Source organism: Lampetra planeri, chromosome 22, assembly GCF_965212315.1.
Source record: "Lampetra planeri chromosome 22, kcLamPlan1.2.h2, whole genome shotgun sequence".
In the NCBI taxonomy this organism is placed as follows: Eukaryota; Metazoa; Chordata; class Hyperoartia; order Petromyzontiformes; family Petromyzontidae; genus Lampetra; species Lampetra planeri.
This window is the reverse complement of record NC_136128.1, coordinates 9,844,519-9,864,813: the sequence shown is the minus strand read 5'-3', so window position 1 is coordinate 9,864,813 and position 20,295 is coordinate 9,844,519. Positions and strand designations below refer to the sequence as shown.

Sequence of the window (20,295 nt, the reverse complement as noted above, 5' to 3'; positions counted from 1 at the left end):
CCGTGGGTGACCGTTCACTCAGGCTCCGGGCCAGGGCTTGCCACGTTATCCTGATTTTTCGCGCACCGTGGTGGCCGTCCGGTGAAAACCTATAAGTCTTCCTGGGATATTGTCAGTTGCATAATAATACGATTAAATAGCCAACACTCCTTCATGCGTGGTTCTCTTCTCTCTGGGTCTTGTGAGATTCCTCCCCCGCACGGGAAGTCCCACAGGTTCAAGCGCACACGCGCGCGCACGTCTGCACGCGCGCGTATGCTCATGCTGGTGTGTATGTGTGTGCATGTATATCCTGGGCATCCCCTAGGTCGACTCGGCCTCAAATGAGTATCTGGTGTGGTGTGTAGTAAACATCGCTACCGGGGAGACAAAGGCGGTCGGGCGTGGTGCTGGCCACCCACCCCGTTGTGTGCTCAACTAACCTTCATTAGGTGCTCGCTAACAGCACTTTCCCCAACAGTCTGTTAAGGCTCTACGGGGGATCTCTATCTTGGTGTACATCTTTGTCTTTGTATATGCTCGTACATACACAAACACACTTGTACAATTGTGTGCATGTGCTGTTTCGTTTGTGCGCGCTTGTACATATGTGTGCGTGTGTACGTACGTGTGCATATGTTCGACACTTCACGTGGCCTCAAGGTGCACATGGCCTGGCACAAGCGTCGTGGTGACGTCACCGCCACTTAGTGGCGAATGACGGTTGTTGTTGTTGTATGTGTGTGCGCGTGCATACGTGTGCGTGTGTACACGTGCGTTCACGTCCGTTGCTCAATCATTCCGCGTCCACCATAACAACTTCGCCGCGCATACGTCCCACGCCCGCCCGCCCGTGATACACGCTCCGCAAATGCCTGCGAGCAGAGCACGCGCGCTTGCGTACGCGCACACGCGCCCTCGAACGTGTGCCCCACGAGGCGAGGAGGAGTGGGACTCCTCAAGCGTCGCCCGTCTCCTCTCACCTTCGCTCCGGTAACTCCAAAGGGTCCCCTTAGCCCTTGGAGTCCCACAGCTCCCTGAGAACAACAAAATGCAAATCTACGATCAGCAAACGCGCGGGCGCAGTGGCGAGACGCCCACTCCACCCCCAACCCGCCCAACACACATCGATAAAGGGCGATCGAAAAAGCCTCTGTTGCGGTGGAACTGTTTTATCGTAGAGTCACAGTAAGAGTCACAGTAATTGCTGAGATTGGGAACCTTTGATATCCATACAGCCCTAACAAGTCAATACTTGTTTCTGAGAAACCCGATCGAACTCCTCCGGTTGTACGTTCCTCGCCGCGTTGCTTTACTTCCATCTTCAACACGGCTCGGGCTGTTTGTGTGGATGTGGACATTCGCAATACAGAGGCCTATCGACCGCCTGTGAAACGACACCAACGCCACTAACACCGGTTCATTGATCGTATTAATTAAGCCACGGTGAAGGGACCTTATTTGCCAGGGAGACCCCCACACCTATTAGCATGTACGAGCGGTCGTTGTTGTTTTACTTAACGTCGCCGCTCCTATTCCCGGAGTTCATGAGAGGCACGCGATTGTTGTGCTCGGCAGAGATTCGATGAAAATGTCACCACTTTGGGGGGGTTCTGCGAATCGATTTGTGCCGTTTCGCGTTTCTCTCCGTTCGGTTTGCACAGTATTGTCCGCTGCGTTTGCCATAAAAGTGATCATTAACGACAGGAAAACCAGGTGGGATAGACGCAGCGGTAAGAAGCCAGCATAGACGAATCACGACTGGGGGTGAACGTAAGGGGTGATTGCTGGCTACAGAAAGAGGATCGTGGAAAAGTATGTACACCCTGATTTAAAGCAGCAGAGGGCGGTACAGCAAGTAGGTGCGTGAGCCCCAGGTGCCGCCCCACACAAAGCTCAACATCACTCGTTACCAATTTAATTCTTGGCGAACGCCGCAGTGTGACAGGGCCCTCCTCAAAAGTGAGTCTGGTGAGTCACCGAGACTCGCCGGGAGGAATCCGATGGGCTATAAAGCTCTTTTCACGGGACCTTTAACCTCCGCTTTGAAGCGGACGGCGCGTACGGTAGTCGTGTCTTTAGTGGCTATAACACCGGCAGTATTAACTAGGGCGGCTGCTGCACTCGAACCGTCAGCCGCTACAACTCTCTACCGCTGCGCATCTCCAACACCTCCTTTCCTCGGGACCCGGGGAGAGCGTCAACTGAGTGGATATTATATTCCTGGTTTTTTCGGTAAAGTCACGTAGAAGGGAAATAATAAAAATAATAAATAAAAAACACAGAAAAATGTGTGACGAGGGGGGGGGGTTAAAAAAACATTTATTGGATTATATTTGTATTATTTTATTGTTTCCCTTCTACGTGACTTTACCGAAAGAACCAAGAATATGTACACCCTCTTTATCGATAATCAACTGCCAGAAGGGATAGTTGAGGATGACCGCTGAGCAACTGATTATGATGTGCACAACCGGATGAACGTTATCATCAAATTAATCACTTTAAATCGACGATTCGCTGCGTCGTCGCACGCCGACTAGCGGCAAGGCGGAGGGAAACCATGGCGGCCGACCGGGTCACCTTGACATTTAGGGGCACCCAGTAAGTTGCGACGAGGATTCTGGGCTGCAGCGACACAATCGCCTGCGCTTGACACCCCGCAACGATGCAACTCGACGGCATCGCAATTCCCTCCGCCGCCAAATGTCCTTCCGCCAATGGCAGACTCCAGCAACTTACTTTGAAGGGAGGAGCTAATTTGTTTCATTCCACTGCGAACTGCAACAGGGGGAATGGTGGCACGGTGATTCGTCTGCGAAGAAGCGTGAGTTGCCCACATTTTACCCCACCGCGTCTCTTTCGAAGCTCCACCTCTTCTCCATCGCCGCCCATTCCCTTCCTCTACCTTCCCCTCGCCCCTCCACTCGGGCCCGTCCCTCCCCTGTCGCCCATTCGTGACCTCCGTGTGACCTCTGCAGCGGTCACTCATTCCAAGGCTCTTGCACTGCCACTGCCACATAAATCTTTCCATGTTTGTTACTGCTTTTTATTTTTACTATGTAAAGCACCTTGAGCTAAGGTGCCCTATAAATAAGATCGATTACCTGTGGTGGACCCATTTATACTGCTCGGCAGGCAGCGAGGGGGGCAGGGGGGGGGGTTCAAGAAACTTTCCCATTATTATACTTGAATCGACAGTTCATTTCTCTAAGGCATAATCGTAGCCTAGCTTTAGTTATGAGTTCAGACAATAATGAAGAAATAAGGGCGCGCTGCAGAGCACCTTTTAATATCCTGGCCTGCGAAGTGGTTTAACCGCTCTCGGGCAGATATGAAAAATACGCTAATAAAGCAAACGATGGGATAAAAAAATCATCATCATCACGACACCGCTTCGGCAATTAAGTGGAACCTGGCGGTCCCGAGTTATTGAAAACCGCAATGCAAACAGCGGGGAAATGAGCATCAAAATATTTGGGATTTTTATCGCGGACAGCCTTAATAACCAGGCACCGGGCGACCTGCGGAAACATCCTCATTCCCCCGCAAGCCGCTAATAGCGGCCAAGCTCTGCGTGTTGTCGGTTATTGGACATTCCATCACATAGCCGTTTGCAGGCTTCCAATGTGCACGCTGCGCCGTGAGTGGCGGTTTTTCGTTCTATTTTATGACAAAACATTGCTCCAGTACTCTAATGAAATGCATTTTGGGATATGCAAAATGCTTTGAATATGTAATACATTTATTTTTGGCATTTTTTCTTTTTCCTTATGAAGTTCGACGATTACAATCAATGGAAGTAGCATGTTTTAAATTCGCCTCTCACCGCATGTAACGCCTTGCAGTCTGGCTACAGCTGTTGGACACGTTGACACAGCTCGGCGGTGGAGGGTCCTGATTTGGGCTGCCTGGAAAAGTCCATTTATAGTTGATTGGCGAGTGAAAATAATTCAATGCTCGAGGCTGTGCAAAGATGGATTTAAGAATCCATTGCCGTACTGCCGTCTCTCCTGGCCACCGTAAGGCCCCCCCCCCACCTCCTGGCCCCCACCCAGGTAAAAAGGCCACAATATACAGAGAGATCACGTGTCCACGTGCCGCATAAATGTTGTGTTCATAAGGAAATTGTTTTAATTCCATATATCCGTGTGTTTTGTGTTGGTGAGGTACCTTTGTCGCGTTGCGTATCAGTGTGTTTTACCGTTGCACAATGGTGCTCGCATTCCCCGCACACATTCTGAACTTCTCCTGCACAGTGTCCATTCCGCAGCCTGCACTCTCTCGCAGCCCCTAACCCACGAGCGGGTGCCACCCATTTGGGTTGCGATCCGGCTCTTTAATCCCCTTGAACCCGTCGCTCCCGTGGATGATTCTACTCACGTCCATGCCTTGCATCCCGTCCCGGCCCGGAACGCCGGCGATCCCCACGTCTCCCTGCCGGAGAAATCATCGCAGCGACGTCAACCGCCGCGAGTGGAAAAACCATCGAGCCGTTTCCTTTGTTCAGTGAAAACCTCCACGACTGGTTACGAAACGCTTGAGTTTCACCGGGGATGCGTATTCAGGGCTGCACGCGGGCACATCCGCAGTGTCGTCTGCTCGGAGAAAGAGGTCAGAAACCACGATGAAGCGGCACGCGCCGTGCCTCCGCGCGACGCTGCTGGAGTAAATCACCTTTCAGCGGTGCAATGCCTAACACGAGCACGTACGCATTCAATACGAATTTTTGAAGCGTTTCAACTTTTAACACACCGCACAGCATTCGCCTGGCTCTCCTGGAGAGAGAGAGAGAAAATTACTCGGGGTGCGAGGAGCAACAGACAAGCGGGAAGGCGGCCACGCGATGAGCCGATGCCAACGATTTCCCAAGCTCTGCTGTCCTCTAAATGTGAAGGTGTCATCAGCCAATTAACGAGCGTCTACGTGTGGCGAAAAGAAGTGAAGAAACCGGAAGATTCCACGCACGCGATGGGGAAACACTCCATGCCATGGCCGAGGACACCATCGCTAGGATGGACGGTGGCCAAGGGTCAAGGGTGAGGATGGAAGGGGGCAGCTGGAGGAATGGAACACAGCGGAGAGGAAGCCAACGGAGGAGCGGCACGACACAGAAGTTGTTGACTAATACTCAATCAACACTCAATGGTAATAGATAGATATGTTCGTTTAAATATCGCGATACGCGCGTGCGTGCAGCATTTTTGTATAACACGTAGGCTCTGTCGGGTGGTGGCGGATTTAACGACACATTTATATATGTACGCGATCTCACCTAGGTAATCCCACGAGACTGGTTATAAAGGACTCCCTGGTCGACTGACAGAACGGTGTCCCCTTTAATTTGTGAGCAGCAAAGAAGGGCAGGCAGTTTATTTGTCAAAGAGGAAAACTTAAGCTTTGGATATTTCTACACGAGACGACTTTGAGCTTTTGTAATGTGTCTGAAGAAAAAAAAAAACTCATGTATGACTACTTTTCTACCTCTGTCGTCCGCCGCGCCAAAACAAATCCGTGGCAATGGATATCTTTGCCTTAACAAAATATTATGTCGCTTTCGGAACGGAGGTGGACACTGAGCATTGACAACGGTCTGCCTCCGAACACAATAACAACCCAACCAGCGCGCCCCTTCCGTGGCTCCAAACCAAACGGAGCGTTGCCAAATTGCAAATAGGATAAAGGGGGGGGGGGGGTTGGGGGGGAAACGCTCGCCATCTCATGCTTTCTAAATTGTATTTTTTTGCGAACGGCAAATCGCGGTGCCAAACCTCCCGGTGCTGTGTATTTGAACGTATATTGGCGGTAGACCAGTGTTGCGATATTAAATAACAAAAAAAAACCCTATTATAAATGATATGAAATAGATAAAAGATATATATCGTAGAAATAAAAATATTAAAATATTAAAATAATTCCGAATAAATAACACTTATGTTAATAAAGTAAATTGTAAAAAAACATCATACCTCATAAAAGAATAAAGAGCACATTTTTCGCAAAAACTTACTTATTTTCTCGAAGGTCAGAAAATCTTGCAGGGTGGTGGTGCGTCAACATCAGTTCTCGTGACATCGAAGCGCTGCGAGGAAGACGAACGTTCTAACGTGGCAACTAATTGGCTGTCTCCGTGTTCCAAAGGCAGGTTTCACTCCTCGTGCCCTCGACCTAGTTCGGATGGTTCGTCGATTCGTTTCCGGAATAATTTCTTGGTGGAACGGTGGCATCAAAAAATCATGACTCATGGTTCTAGATTTGAAGCTTTCGTGACTGCAAGGATTCATATTCTTAGGTTTTTTCGCTAAAGTCACGTAAGTAAAAAATTTAAATTAATAAAAGTAAAATAAAATAAAAATCACGACGTTTCGGAAGCAACACAAGCTTCCGTCTTCAGGTGGAACCGTCACAGCCACGACAGCTGTGTCAAGTAAATTTACCGTCTTCAGGTGGAACCGTCACAGCCCGACAGCTGTGTCAAGTAAATTTACTTGACACAGCACTCAAGGGCAACAGGGAAAACGTCAGACGTTTTTTGACGACCGGTGTGCTATGCTGCACTGGTGTACCGCCAATAAGTCAATTTGTTACTCAACAAATAAAACGATGAGTGCGCACTCATTGCACACGAAGTGCTTGCCGCAAATGAACCACAACACCTTGCTGATCTCTCCTTCTTGGTTCTTTCGGTAAAGTCACGTAAAAGGGAAGTAATAAAATAATAATAATAATAAAACATAATAAAATAATTCTCACGACGTTTCGGCCACAACGCAAGCAGCCGTCCTCAGATGTGGAGACAGCGTTTCCCCGACAGACCTCGTCTCCCCGACAGACCTGGTCTTCACCTGAGGACGGCTGCTTGCGTTGTGGCCGAAACGTCGTGAGAATTATTTTATTATGTTCTATTTTTATTATTTTATTACTTCCCTTCTACGTGACTTTACCGAAAGAACCAAGAAGATGAATCCCTGCAGTCACGAAAGCTTTAAATCGAAACTTGCTGATCTCGTCAAGGCGCAGAAACCGTCACGCAAACTCCGGTCATCCTCGCAGCGTCCTTTGGCTCGCCATCGAACGAAGGCGATCACCGCATCGCGCATTTTGAGATGCCATCTGGAACGTTCCTCCTTCCAATATTAGGAAGCCACTGGAATGATGCACTTTATCACGGTTGGCTACGTACGGTGCGAGCGAAGTTCAACAAGTAAGTACTTACTTACAAAGAGGCACATTTTCAAAAAAACGTCTCTTTGCATCTTCAAATTTGTGGAGATGCACGCTTGTCTCGCAGAGGGCCGCTGTGGATTGAAGATTGCGACCTCTCGCGCGCGGTTGGTCATCTTTGCCCGCGATCTCGTTTGAGATGCAGAGCGAAGGGTCCATCGATGACGATCCGCGGGTGATGGCGGCGGCGTCGTGTGATCGGACGTCGTGCATCCAACTTCACGTCAGCGGGTCCACCATGCTTGCTCGTTATCACGGTGGCAAGATGTTAACTACCTCTCCTGGTCCCCTTCCCCCCCCCCCCTTCCTCCCTCCAAGTCCCTTTCTTTCCCACAGTGTGTGAGTGATCTTACCCTTTTCCCCTCCCAATATAAATCTTCAAGTCCCCCGCTGGTGGCCCCCCTCTGGCATGGGGCAGTGAGCCCAATTCTCCCCCGTCGCATGGCCCTGCTGCGCCAAAGTCGGGCTGCTGATCACGGAGTTTCTGTTCCCACCCCTCCCCCCCCCCCCCCTGTTTTGTGGTTGGCGCAGTGTTCCGGCCTCGGGATATATACAGGAGGTCGTGGATTCTAGATTTGAAGCTTTCGTGACTGCAAGGAATCATATTCTTAGGTTTTTTCGGTAAAGTCACGTAGGTGAAACATCAAAATTAATTTTAAAAATATATATACATATTTTTATTAATTTTACCGAAAAAACCTAAGAATAGGAGGTCGTGGGTTCGATCCCGACCCTGACGCCTGTTGTATATTTGGAGTTTGGATGTTTTTCTCCGGCTCCTCCAATTTTCCCCCCTCCACATTTAGAATCGACGTGCGTTCAGACTGCGATAAATGTCCAAACCTGACGACAAGCCACTTCGTGGGGCTATCATTTGTGATGACCAGGTCGCTTGTGAAAAATCGCTACATAGTTCAGTGGGCCAAACCTGGTAAACAAAAGAATTTGTTTCGTTTAAGAGTGCATTTTATGGGCTCGTGGAAAATCGCTCGATGGCGTACGGCGATGTTTGACCTGCGAGTTGGAGAACGGCGCGCAGCCTGATCAGCGCTCGCTTGCGACGAACTTCGCATCGCGGCCACGAGCTCGCGCACCGCCCGACTTGCCAATCGCCTCCTCGGCGAGCGGCGCGTCGTTTGTCCGCCGGAGCCGCGAGCTCGACTCCTTTCCCATGTCGGTTCCACGTGCGTCGAATTGTTTTGTTGTTGTTGTTGTTGTTGTCGACGCGATTTTCAGTTTGAGTTTCATTTCTTTTTCAGTTTCATTTATTAGGTATAGCCCTGTGAGCCATTCGGCTCTTGAATCGGGTGCAACCGCAACAAACAAAAAACTAAAACATGAACAAAAAAACATCTTAAAGTGAATATGTGACTAAGTGCAAACAGAAAATCCAAGAGAAGACAGCAAAATGTTGCAGAAAGAGCACCGTACACAAACGCGGTGCAAAAATCCCAGTGTGATGCAAGTCAGACAACAACAACCACAAGACAACATAGATTAAGGCCATCAGTCTAACTCCGTACTACAACAAACAAACATGGCCAAACCAAAAAAAGTTTTCGAAATCACCGAAATAAAGCCATAAAAGCAATGAAACAGTGATCATAGTATTTGGTGCCAAGAACGAGCTGAAGGAAAGGAACAATGTTTTTGTTTTTTAATTCCACGGAACGTACCTTGACCCCCTTTTCACCCTGTGGTCCCATTGGTCCTGGGAACCCCTGCAGAGAGAGAGAGAGACTTGTTAAAACGCAACATGTATGTTGAACTTCTTTTGCACCGTGTGTAACCAACCGTGACTAATCCGAGTGCCCGGGTGAAGGACAGCAAACTAAACACAATGGGCAATTCTATAGAAATTCGTTTTTCAATCTAGACGATGATTTTTAAGTGCATGGCTCCACTAGATTTCCTAATATGGGAAGGAAGACCGTTTGCAGATGGCCGCAGAGGCGCATCTGGTGCGGGGGAAGGAGACCACGTGGTTGTAGCTCAACAGCTCATATTTCTGCTTCCCAATGATATTAAAATCGTGCCATTATAGCCGCCGACGAAGTAATTCTCATTTGGAGCTCAGAGAAATGCCCTGGAACATGACTCCACAGAACTACTTCTGAATTCACGTCAATGAGTGTCTCGGCACGTCGGGGGTGGTGAGCCGTTTTTTTTTATATCGCAGGCTTATCGCAATGCTACACATTGATTTAAGTCTTCTGCTTAACAATTAAAAATGTTATTTAAAACACGAAAAAAAAATTCATGACCAGTATTATGATTCACAATTGATTTTGTGTGTCGTAAACCCTCCTCTACCCGACCCAGCAAATGAATGAAGTTGCCACGTGACCACTACAATACCACCCCGCGCACAATAAACAGCGAGCACCTGTGAGAATGCCGCTACACACCACACACTTTGTATCCCCAGAGCTAATGTCTACACACTACATCAGATACTCATTTAAGGCTGAGTTGACCCTAGGGGAGGCCCAGGAACGGTTCAGATAATTGACAACTTGTGTAAGCCGTGAGCAGGAATCAAATTTGGGTCACTGGGTTCGTACACTACCGCTCCCCAGAGACAACTATCCTTCCGTAGAGCCAGATTATTGAGGCAAGTGCTGAAGGCCGGTAAGGCACGAGGGTATGGGTGGCCAGCAGCATGCCCGGCCGCCTTTGTCTCCCCAGTGCCGATGTTTCCACATCGCACCAGGTACACATTTAAGGCTGAGCCGACCATAGGGGTGGCCCAGGATAGGTTCAGATAATCGTCACTGCCGTTGGCCGTGAGCGGGAAATCGAACCCGGGTCGCAGGGTACATCCACTACCGCTCCCCACACACACACACTCACTCATACGTTAGATTATTATCCATCACAGTAGCCTCCCTCTCGACTCGGGCAGGAGAAACTCGCAGCGCGGATCACTGCCCTGGCTGCGAGACAATGTCTTATGGGCATGCTGGGGATAACACGCAGAGATTAGCACATCAAGTGCATCCAGTACTCACGGTGTAGCCTGCATCTCCTTGGCTCCCCGCCAGCCCCTCCACACCTTTCATGCCCTGGGGAGGAAATCAGCATCAGCATGGCCATTGCAACGGGCGACCGCTCAGAAGTTTCCCGGCAGTGCTCAGTGGCCCATAATGCAATCTGTTATTAACGTCGGCTTTGGCTGCGGCTTAGCGCAAATGACCCACGAGCGATTCCTTGGATACGGAAGGGGAATTAAAGCGCATATCGCCGTGACGTCTCCTTGCGCTGGGTCTAAATGCAGCGAGCACTTTCTCGAATATCAAAGAGGCAGAGTTTAAGCAGTTCTGCTGAATCAATTAATCCATCCAGCGGTGTGTATAAGCGTTTTTTTTACTTTTACTAACAATGTTCTGCTCCTCTTCCCGACAATTGTATTCAAATTGCGCCCTCCGATTTGGTAGCTCTCCAAAAGTGTGTCGTTTTCGGATCGTTCCGCGCATCGTCGGGCGTGCCGTCAGATGTGTCGTTGCACATGCTTTGAGTGGGGGAGGTGGGGGGGACCTTCGGGATAAGAAACATTTTCAAGAGCTTTTCCAAGCACATGCAGCGAAACGTCGGACACCGTACAACCACCGAAAGCACGCCGTAGAGCGGCGGTGTGTAGACTATTGAGAGTAAGGGGGCACTCCCCTGATCTAGATTTTGGGGTGGATTTCATGCTGAGGGACTGAGCTGAGGTGCTGTGTGACGTGGAGGGTGATAAGGAGGGTGTGTCTGGTCATGTGGTGCATCGGCCAGTCGTCTCAGTCGGTCAACCCATGGCACCTGGGTCTGTTCCGTAACCTCCTGCCAGCGGGCGTTCGACGCTTCACGTGGCCTAACCGTCCACATGGCCTGGCACAATCGCCGTGGTGACGTCACCGTCACTTAGTGGCGAATGCCGGTTGTTGTTGTGTTGTGTCTGGTCATTATTGCAGGCACGCAAACGCTCCTCGGAAAAACACTTTGAAATCAAGCGTTGTTGCTGTTTCGCAAAACCTCTGGTGCGTATCTGCTGTGGAGTCGCCTCGCTTCTCAGGAGGACGGAACACAAATGTACAGAATCGACTCATTGTTTCCCAACTTCATTATTTTATATTGTTGTCTATTTAGCCGACCTGTCCACCCGCTCGTCACGATTCACGAGAGGAGAGAGACAAGGCGGGCCGCATGCGGCTATTTAAAAACTATTTCAAAATAAACGATGCTTTATTTTAGCAGGTAAGGCCCACTGAGCTATACAGCTCTTTTTCAGAAGCGACCTGGTCACAAATGATCGCTCAACGAAGTGGCTTATCGTGTAGCAATTTATAGCAGCCAAATACTCTAAACGCATGCTTTTAAATGTGGAGGGAAAAACAGGAGGACCAGGAGAAAATGCCACGTGACCACAGGGAGAGCATGCAAACTCTAAATATACAGCAGGCATCAGGGTCGGGATCGAACCCACGACCTCCTGCATACCAGGAAGGTAGTCAACACCTCGCCACCGTGGTACCCAATGTAGTGGATTAATGAATGCAACTAATGGTCAACCTTGTCGTCGAGTGACGTAGCACGACCGCTAGGATCTACGCGGTGCCCCGATTTGCGGCTTCGCATCCCACGTGGACGATAAAAAGCCAGCGCGGGGAATAATTCGCAGGACTGCTTCTGAGACGTCTCCAAGGCACCCTTTTGAGCCACACAACGGAGAGCGACACACTTCCCCGTGCTCCCGCATTGAACCAACGTTCTTGGATTATAACGTGGTGCGATTATCACGCGTGTAATGATCACGTGCAATGATCACACGGTGCAATTATCGCAACGTGTAATGATCACGTGGTGTAATAATCACTTGTGTAATGATCACGTGCGTAATCATCACGTGTAATTATCACCGTGTATAATTATCTCGCGTGTAACTTTAGCATGGCGCAACAATCGCCGTCTGCAATTTGGCAAGTTCAAGTGAGTGGGAAAAAAAAAACGCAGATCTGTTACGATGAATGTCCGTGCGGCCATTGCGGTGACCCGCTCCGAGGCCCATCGACTCGCTGCACCAGAGAACGCAGCTCAGCCACGGAGTGGCGGAAGCCTCGATTCAAATGCAGGGCCTCGACGGCCGCCTGTGGTTGCGGTGTCTCACCTGAGGCCCCATCGGACCGGCAGAGCCTTCTTCTCCCTCAAAACCGGGGTCGCCCTGACAACGGGAAGAAGCACGGACGGTCACAAAGATGGCGGACACGCAGAATGCAGCGGTTGACCTTAGTTTGGTGTCGCTTTTAAATGGTGCGCTCAGTGCACTGCTGGGTTGGTCACGCTTGTCGTACGAATAGTAGTGGGGGGGGGGGGCAATGCGTTGGTCAATCGATTGTTAAGTCCGTGATGAGCGCGTGCGTGTCTGTATCCAACGCATGCTTTAGCTAAAAAACGCGGCATGTTGGCACAGTAGGGGGCACAGGTGGTGCACCTGCCAGCCATCTCAGTCAGTCAAACCATGGCACCACATGGGTCTGTCCCGTGACCTCCTGCCAGCGAGGTTTCGACGCTTCACGTGGCCTCAAAGTGCACATTGGCCATGCACAAGCGAAGTTGTGACGTCGCCGCCACTTAAATCGCGAATGGCGGTTGTTGTAATGCTTTCGTTGAGGCATGGTCCCAAAGCAACCAAAATTCTCTCGATTCAAGGGGAAGCCTGGGTCACAACATAAGACAGTAAACTAACCCTCGATATGATATAACAATAGGTTTTACCCTTTCTGGCAATAAAAACAGGTGCCAAGATGTTAAAACACCAAACAGAATTAACAGTCGATAAAAAGCAGTAATTTAACAATGTCATTACATTTACAAAACACAAGAGTGCAGTCAGAAGTTTTACAAATATAGCTTAATTTCAAAAGACACGATTTTTCTCTATGATGCAGGGGATTTATCATGTGTATGAATGTATGCAATGGGCTCACATTACCCCTGCAACCACTAGAGGTGCTTACATTAACCGCCATATAAACAAATAGTATATACATCTCGGAGTTTTGGGTTGAATGGCAACCCCTAACCATCAAAAACTTAATCAAATCACCATGGGAGATTGTATAATTATTCCACTCCTACCCTAATTACATCAATACGCTTTAGAAAGGAACATCCCAAGATAGCGTGACAATGTAATTTTGTGTGCTCATCTAAGTATGGTCATCAGTCGGGTTATGACTACAACCACGCACGAAATTGTATTTACCAGAGAGCCACCCGTTCCACCAGTCCCGGATTGTCCAAACAGCCCGAGGTTTCCCTGCGTTGGGTGAAAGTTGGGAGGGGGGCGGGGGAGAGAGAAATACGCATCGGAGGGAAGGCATCGACGCATTCACAGTAGGATGAATTTTCCGCGTTTCCCCTTCCAATCTGCGCCTTGCCGATGAGCGCACAACCCAGGGGCAGCAGCCTGCGGCCTGGCAAACCACCAGCAGACGGAGCCTGTCACCGCTCGGCGATCAACAGAAAGCAATTACGACACGTCCGCGAGAATTTTGGGTCTAAAATTGCCCCGTTTTATAATTTGCATAGACGGAGCAACAGATCGCTTTATAAAAATGGAGTCGTTCCTGAGACGTGGCCACTTACCGGCTCTTGCGTGCTGCGAAGTGTTGCGTTTTTTTTTTATCACGGTCAGATTCTGATTGAAACCGGTCTGTGATCGGATAGAATCCATCACGTATAGCTAATTTTACATTCATGGTGATTTCCCGCTCAAATCAGCAGCATCGAGGCGGTTTACAGCTCTGAGCCAGCTGTAGGAAATTCCACAATCCTATGGCAGGGGTGAGTAAACCATAGGACAACCACTGCTGGCTGGGTGCCTTCTCCGCACATTGGGGTAACTTATTGTTATAAATCCCAGATGGGTGATTGGCTGAGTCCACCGGCTCAAATCAGGATTTGAACTCGGCCTAATGCCGGGGCCTATTTTTTTTACATTGTAGCTTCTTGACGATAACCGTCTGCGATTGGACGATGTTTGTCACGAACTGCTTACTTTCAACCGATCCAAACCCCCTTCACTTAGCCCAGAATGTAACAAAAAAACGCAAGGCACGTGTGCACAATTGTCGATTCTGTTCGCAAGTTGGGCACATTATTTTTTATATTTCGGAAGGACATGTGCAATTCTTTTTGTGTCCACCCTCGATTGATTTTTTTCAAACATCTTTTATTCAAAGTGAATTGTACAGAGACGGGCACACGCACACACAGACAAGTGTGGTGTCAGCCCACTTGAAATTCTCAGGAAATGCATGCTTAGCGAGAGAGGTAGCAGAGTGTACATTCGCTAACTGCCAAAACACTTTTCCCGTCAATATTAATCCATCAAGGGGCGACAAAAAAAGAAACCTTTTGTCGGAATGGCCACAATTTTCGTGGAGGTTAATTGACAACTCGTTAAAACCTCATTATTTATTCAAAGTTTTAAAACAAATTACGGCAGGGGAAAAAGGCACGGTGGTTGAGAAGGGGCTGTAAATGCTAAGAAGTGAGGCAAGCCCGGCTTTAAATTATTAAGCACAAGAAGGAAATTACCGTGATGGGGGAAAAAAAAACACAACGTGAAGCGTAATTTCAGGCAGTTTACCTGGTCACCGTCAGGTCCCAACTCTCCCTGGAGTCCAACAAAGCCCTTTGACCCCTAGAAAGAATAAAGCACAATGCATTATTTAGCGTCATTCCTGGAATCTGGGCATTGCTGCATTTGTCTTACATATGGAAAACGCTTGGGGGCATTCTTGGAAGTTCACTTTGACATTATATTCGAGTTTGAAAAGCGATTGTCCATATCGCCATCGGAGCAGCGTGCACTGCTGCATACACGCTATTTGTATTCATGAAGCGTCTGGACGTGGCTGCGTCTCAACAATGTGGAACTTTGTACGGCGGCGTCGTTAACGCAGCCGGATCTACAAGGGCCGCGCGGAAACGGCGGAGAAATTTCGTGGAGGGAGGCAGCTGCAGGTGTCTCTGTCTGTGTCCGTGCACAAAGCAGGGACGGACGTGTGCCCCTTGGATGTTCAAGAGGAACAGGGATATGAGAGCATCCGAAAGCCCAGATGCTCGATTCGTACCCTCCGGTTTATCCGTGGACCGTTGCGCGTGGTGGAATTGACCATTAAAAATTCGCTCGCTTTGAAAATCGCGCTTCCTTATGATTAAATTCGGACCCTCCGCGGTCAAATCGGGCATCATGAAAGATGCTCCATAGATCCGAGCGGCAAATTTTAAACGCTTGAAGAAAACGTGGGTAAAAAAAAGCAAAGCCAGATTGCGACGAATTGCGCTTTCGGCCATCGGAGGCGCGCGTGTCCACTGTTTCGGCGGGCGTGCGGCACGCACATGGAAGCGGCGACATTAAGACCGTGCCTGCCGAAGGTTTGATGAATAAGGCTTCGCCTTCGTAGGACTCACGCGAATTGAGAGGAACGCCTTTCCCAAAAGTTGGGCCATCAAACAGTTTGGTGCAACTTGCCTCTCGCGCACAACGCTGAACGGTAAAATCAGCGACGATATTTCACACGGAAACCGTGGCCCCTAACAGCGGCTCTCTCGAGCTCCCTCTAGCGGGGAGGGCCCTTCCGCCAGCATTGGCGCGAGCGGGCAATTGCGGGGCTGCACTTTTGTAGTTCTTCCGGTGCTCTGTCCCGTATTGGTATAACTACGTATGGCAGCCAAAATATGTTTGCATTGTAACTCCACCGAGGCATTTCTATTTTTATTTTACAACTGAGACATATTACCTTGTTGAATTTTATTTGTCCGTTGTTTTTATTTCTTTCTTTCCAGTTTATGTATGTGTAGCTCAGTGGGATTACGAGCTTTCGAGTGTGAAGTGAACACGTTGGTTGGCTTTTCTTTGTCCGCGCTGAAATAAAATCGTGATTTGATAACAGCCAGTCCGGGAAGTCCGTGGAGGGAAAAAACATATTCACAACTATAAACAAACTGGTGCGTTTGTTTATTTTCCTAACAGTATTGCTCCACAATAGCAGCATAAGCGAAGTTTTTTTTTTGTTCAACAAAACAGTCGTGGATTGTTTTTTTGTTTCGCTGAATAGCACCCCCTGCCGTGATGAGCGAGACCTCTTGCCAACGACACTTCTCTTGTCAACCCAGCAGTGTGTGTTGAACTGGCCTGCCTGCAGATGGGGGACTCAAAAAACGTCTAAATACGCTCGAGTAAAGGTGGACTGGTTTAAGCAAAAACGCTGCCAAATATTATCGATCCGTAAAACTGTGGAGACACGAATGGAGGAGCATTGATCTATTTTGCATGACGACAACAATGACACGTGCATGTGCATGCAGTGTGTAAATGCAGTCGCATCGCAAGGCCCTTAAACGTAGAATAGAAACATACTTTACGGTACAATCGGTGTAAGGCTCCAAACATTAAATTATATTGAATGCAGAAGGGTTCCCTTTGTGCTGCCCTACCTTGTCTCCTTTTTTCCCAGTGAGACCCATAGGCCCAATTGGACCAGGATATCCCTACAGACACAGTTATAAAACACACATACACACACAAACACTTAAGACGTATTGCAACGTCCACAACGGAACACAAAGCATCGCTTGCGCCTTGTTAATATTTCAGGTTGTTGGCCGCCAGCAGCCGGAAACACGACGGGGAAATGCACGCGAGGATCCGAGTGGAAGCCGCTCACACAGCTCTTCTTGCTGGGCCTCATCCAGGGCACGTGGTCAACATGCCAATCGCACGCGACAATGAAAACCGAGCAGGGACTGGCCTGGGTTAGCGTTTCGATTCGGGGACCGCACAGCGCATGCCCTACGCGTATGACTGCAACTGATGCGAGGTCCCTGGAAGGATGCGGTACAGCGATGGCTTCGGTCCACAGGGAGATTTGGTCCACTCAACGAGTTGAGTGCGTCTGTGGATTGATTTTATGGGTCTGGCCTTGGGTCTAATGCGTGTATGGGTTTCTCCAAGTGGTTTCCCCACACCAAGGTGAATATTCATGAATGTACTCGGCCAAACATCGCAGGGCAGGAGCATTATAAAAAAAAAGCAGTTTGAAGACTCAATCAGGACTCATTTGTTAACGAGTGGCTTTTGAACCGAGGGTCAGTGATTCAGATGTATTTGTGAAATTCCAAAATCTACTCGGCTATGAGGTGGGCAGGAGATTGCAAGAACTGCAAGTGGGTTCCTAGTGCACCCGTGTGGATTTTCGAGGGTCGTTTACTCATAAGAGTCTACAGCATCCAAACCACTCTGTTGAAAAGGATCATGCCAAACATCCTACTGCCAAGCTTTGAGACTCAGTAAGTCGTATCTGGATAAAATTATATACGTCTATTTCTTCTTATTTTATGCTATTAAATTTGATATATTTTAGTGTTTGTTTCGATGCAGGATGCTGCATTCTTCATGCTGAAAATACCAAAAACAATAATTTACGCGTCGAACAATTGACTATGTATGCTTTTAATAAATTATCTGGAAAGTTTGTGACAATTCACCTTGAGGTCAATAGAATGAGGCAAGAAACGAATAATAATTTAGATTTGTAAGGCGCATTTCATCCGTAGATACCAATTTGCCATGCGTGGAAAGCAGGAAATCAACGGAGACAGGATAGATGGCCAGAACTCGGGCTTAAAGGCCAATTTAAATCGGTGAGTTTTCAAGAGAGGCATCAATAGCTCTCACGGCTCAGTGGTAGAACACGAGACGGACGAAACAAGGGCGATGGCTCAAACAAGATGGAAACAAATTGATTCAGGAATCAAAACGTGACCCCCCCCCCCCCCCCCCGAATGCCGACGATCTATCGAACTGCTGGGGGAATTGCATTCTTTCTTGTGAACTCACTTTGTTTGAATCAACACACACTCAGTGTTCAATAATGAAACACCAATAGCCAAACAAGGAAAATGAATGACGAATCCGCTTGCTCGGTCCGAGATTCAACGATGAACGGGACCCAACCTGCAAATTGGAGTTGTCTCAGGACCGGAAACGGTTAATCATTACATTAACAAATGTCTCGTGACATGCCAGGCGTGATGGGAGGACCGATACTCCATGGGTCACAACGATTCCATTTGACGATGCTTGCTATACCTGCCGGCAAAACGTCGGAAAACATTGAGGCGGTAATACATCGGCACGTTTGTTCATCACGTGGAAACTTTTTTCACTGGGCGTGTCTGGGGAGAGGAGGCTTTAAGAAGCACGTTTTTGCTCGCGGGGGTGATCTGACCCCGACAAACTATGAAGAATCTGAATACAGGTGGCGAAACCCTGCTTCCTATCGCGTGTATTGTTGTACGTACGTATGTTGGCGCGACTGTTGTTGTTTGTTGTTGCTGTTGTCACTTCTAATTATTACTGCCATTGGGATGGCTTAGCTAACAGCGCACCGCGGCCTCCGTGAAGAAACAAGTTCGCAGCCGCCACTTCATTACCTTGGGTCCTTGGGGTCCCACCTCACCAGTAGCGCCGAAGCCCCCTTGCTCTCCCTGCAGTAAACAATCGGGCAAATAGACAGAGAGACAGATAAATAAACAACCCCTCAACCGATTGAAACCAATACTCGGGGCTACGGAGAGAAATGAAGAAAGCGACGACATTTATTGAGCGATAACAGACGCAGGGTCCGCAGAGATCTGGAAAACGCAGAAGCGGAAAACTTTCGAAATTAAATTTGCAAGTGGCAATGCAAGGCACAGAGGTAGCACGCCACACGCAACTGTGTGCGTTGACAATGAAGGTGATTTTTTTTTTAAGTTAGATAGCGCATTTATAAATGTGTCGTTCACCCGCCACAACCCGACCCAGGCAATTAGTAAGGTCTAAAGATGAAATAATATTTCATCTTTAGACGTGACTTAACCGAAAGAGACAAATAATAATTCCTGCAATCACGAAAGTTCTAAAATTAAGATTGAACCACTTCTACGGGGAAGTTTTAAGCTTATCTTTTGTCTCTCTCTCTGGCGACTTGTTTTCTCTGCCTGTGTCCTCTCTTTAGATTGTTCACACTTAAATTCTAACTTAGCAATCTTTGAAATACGTAATCAACCAGGCTATGCGTTAATTGTGTGTTGACCGACCCTCTGTGTTGTATTACATTACATTTCGATATTTTACTAGGTTATTTAATTTTAGTGTGTCCTTCTCCTGATTTTCAGGCTTGCTTGCCGTGCCATCGCATTCGCAGCACCACGTCTGTTGACCACTCATTGATATGCTAATTTTTTCTCTAACCCTCCTCCCTCTCTCTGCCTCCGCCCCCCCCCCTCTGTCTATTTAAGGCCACCACACAGAGACGATCACCCCTCTCTGTTACCTGTGTTGCTCTCGCTATGTATCTTGGTGATATCTGTCTGCTAATATGTCTGTCTATAGTTTTCTGGTTAGATTTTATGTCGCTATTTCATTATACCTGATGATGATTGCTTGTGTTGCAATCGAAACGTCGTATTCTATTATTTAATTTAATTTATTATTTCATCTTTAGACGTGACTTAACCGAAAGAGACAAATAATAATTAGTAAGGTTTGTCACGTAAACCAAACGAGCCAAATTAGTTACTACTTCAACACACCGGTGTGTTGGAGAGCAAATCCACAACATTCAGAATTTGGGTACGACGTTTCGCTGGCGGGTTAACGACGCATTTATACTTACGAGATCTAACCTAAAACAGCTTAATTCTGAATAATATTGGCAGCGAAAACCTTACGTGTCAAACTGCGTGTGTGCGTGCGTGTGCATGCATGCGTGAGTCAGGCTGCATTCTCAACTGCTTTTAATGTATCGATGCAGTATGTATATAGAGAGGGAGGACTGATAAGGACTTCGATACCAATATTTAATTCTATCAGCCTAAAGGCCTACATTCTAGATTTGAAGCTTTCGTGACTGCAAGGATTCATACTCTTAGGTTTTTTCGGTAAAGTCACGTAGGTAAAAAATAAAATAATAAAGATAATATGAATAATAATATAAATAAAATAATAAATAACTGATGATAAAATAATGATGGTTGAGATTGATTTCTCATTTTATT

The 20,295-nt window shown here is 48.0% G+C and overlaps 1 protein-coding gene across 1 annotated transcript in view; it reads right to left on the bottom strand.

Moving 5' to 3' along the window:
- LOC144724996 (uncharacterized) overlaps nt 1-18,736 on the bottom strand; it is a 42,746-nt gene extending 24,010 nt beyond the window's left edge. The window contains exons 1-9 of the mRNA XM_078604393.1: nt 18,688-18,736; nt 16,690-16,743; nt 14,837-14,890; nt 13,448-13,501; nt 12,350-12,403; nt 10,215-10,268; nt 8,880-8,924; nt 4,363-4,416; nt 963-1,016 (exon numbers count right to left, since the gene is read on the bottom strand). Coding sequence (XP_078460519.1) covers nt 963-1,016; nt 4,363-4,416; nt 8,880-8,924; nt 10,215-10,268; nt 12,350-12,403; nt 13,448-13,501; nt 14,837-14,890; nt 16,690-16,719 — 399 coding nt within the window. The 5' untranslated portion in view covers nt 16,720-16,743; nt 18,688-18,736. The remainder of the gene's footprint in view (nt 1-962; nt 1,017-4,362; nt 4,417-8,879; nt 8,925-10,214; nt 10,269-12,349; nt 12,404-13,447; nt 13,502-14,836; nt 14,891-16,689; nt 16,744-18,687) is intronic.
- Between the last annotated feature and the right edge of the window lie 1,559 nt (nt 18,737-20,295).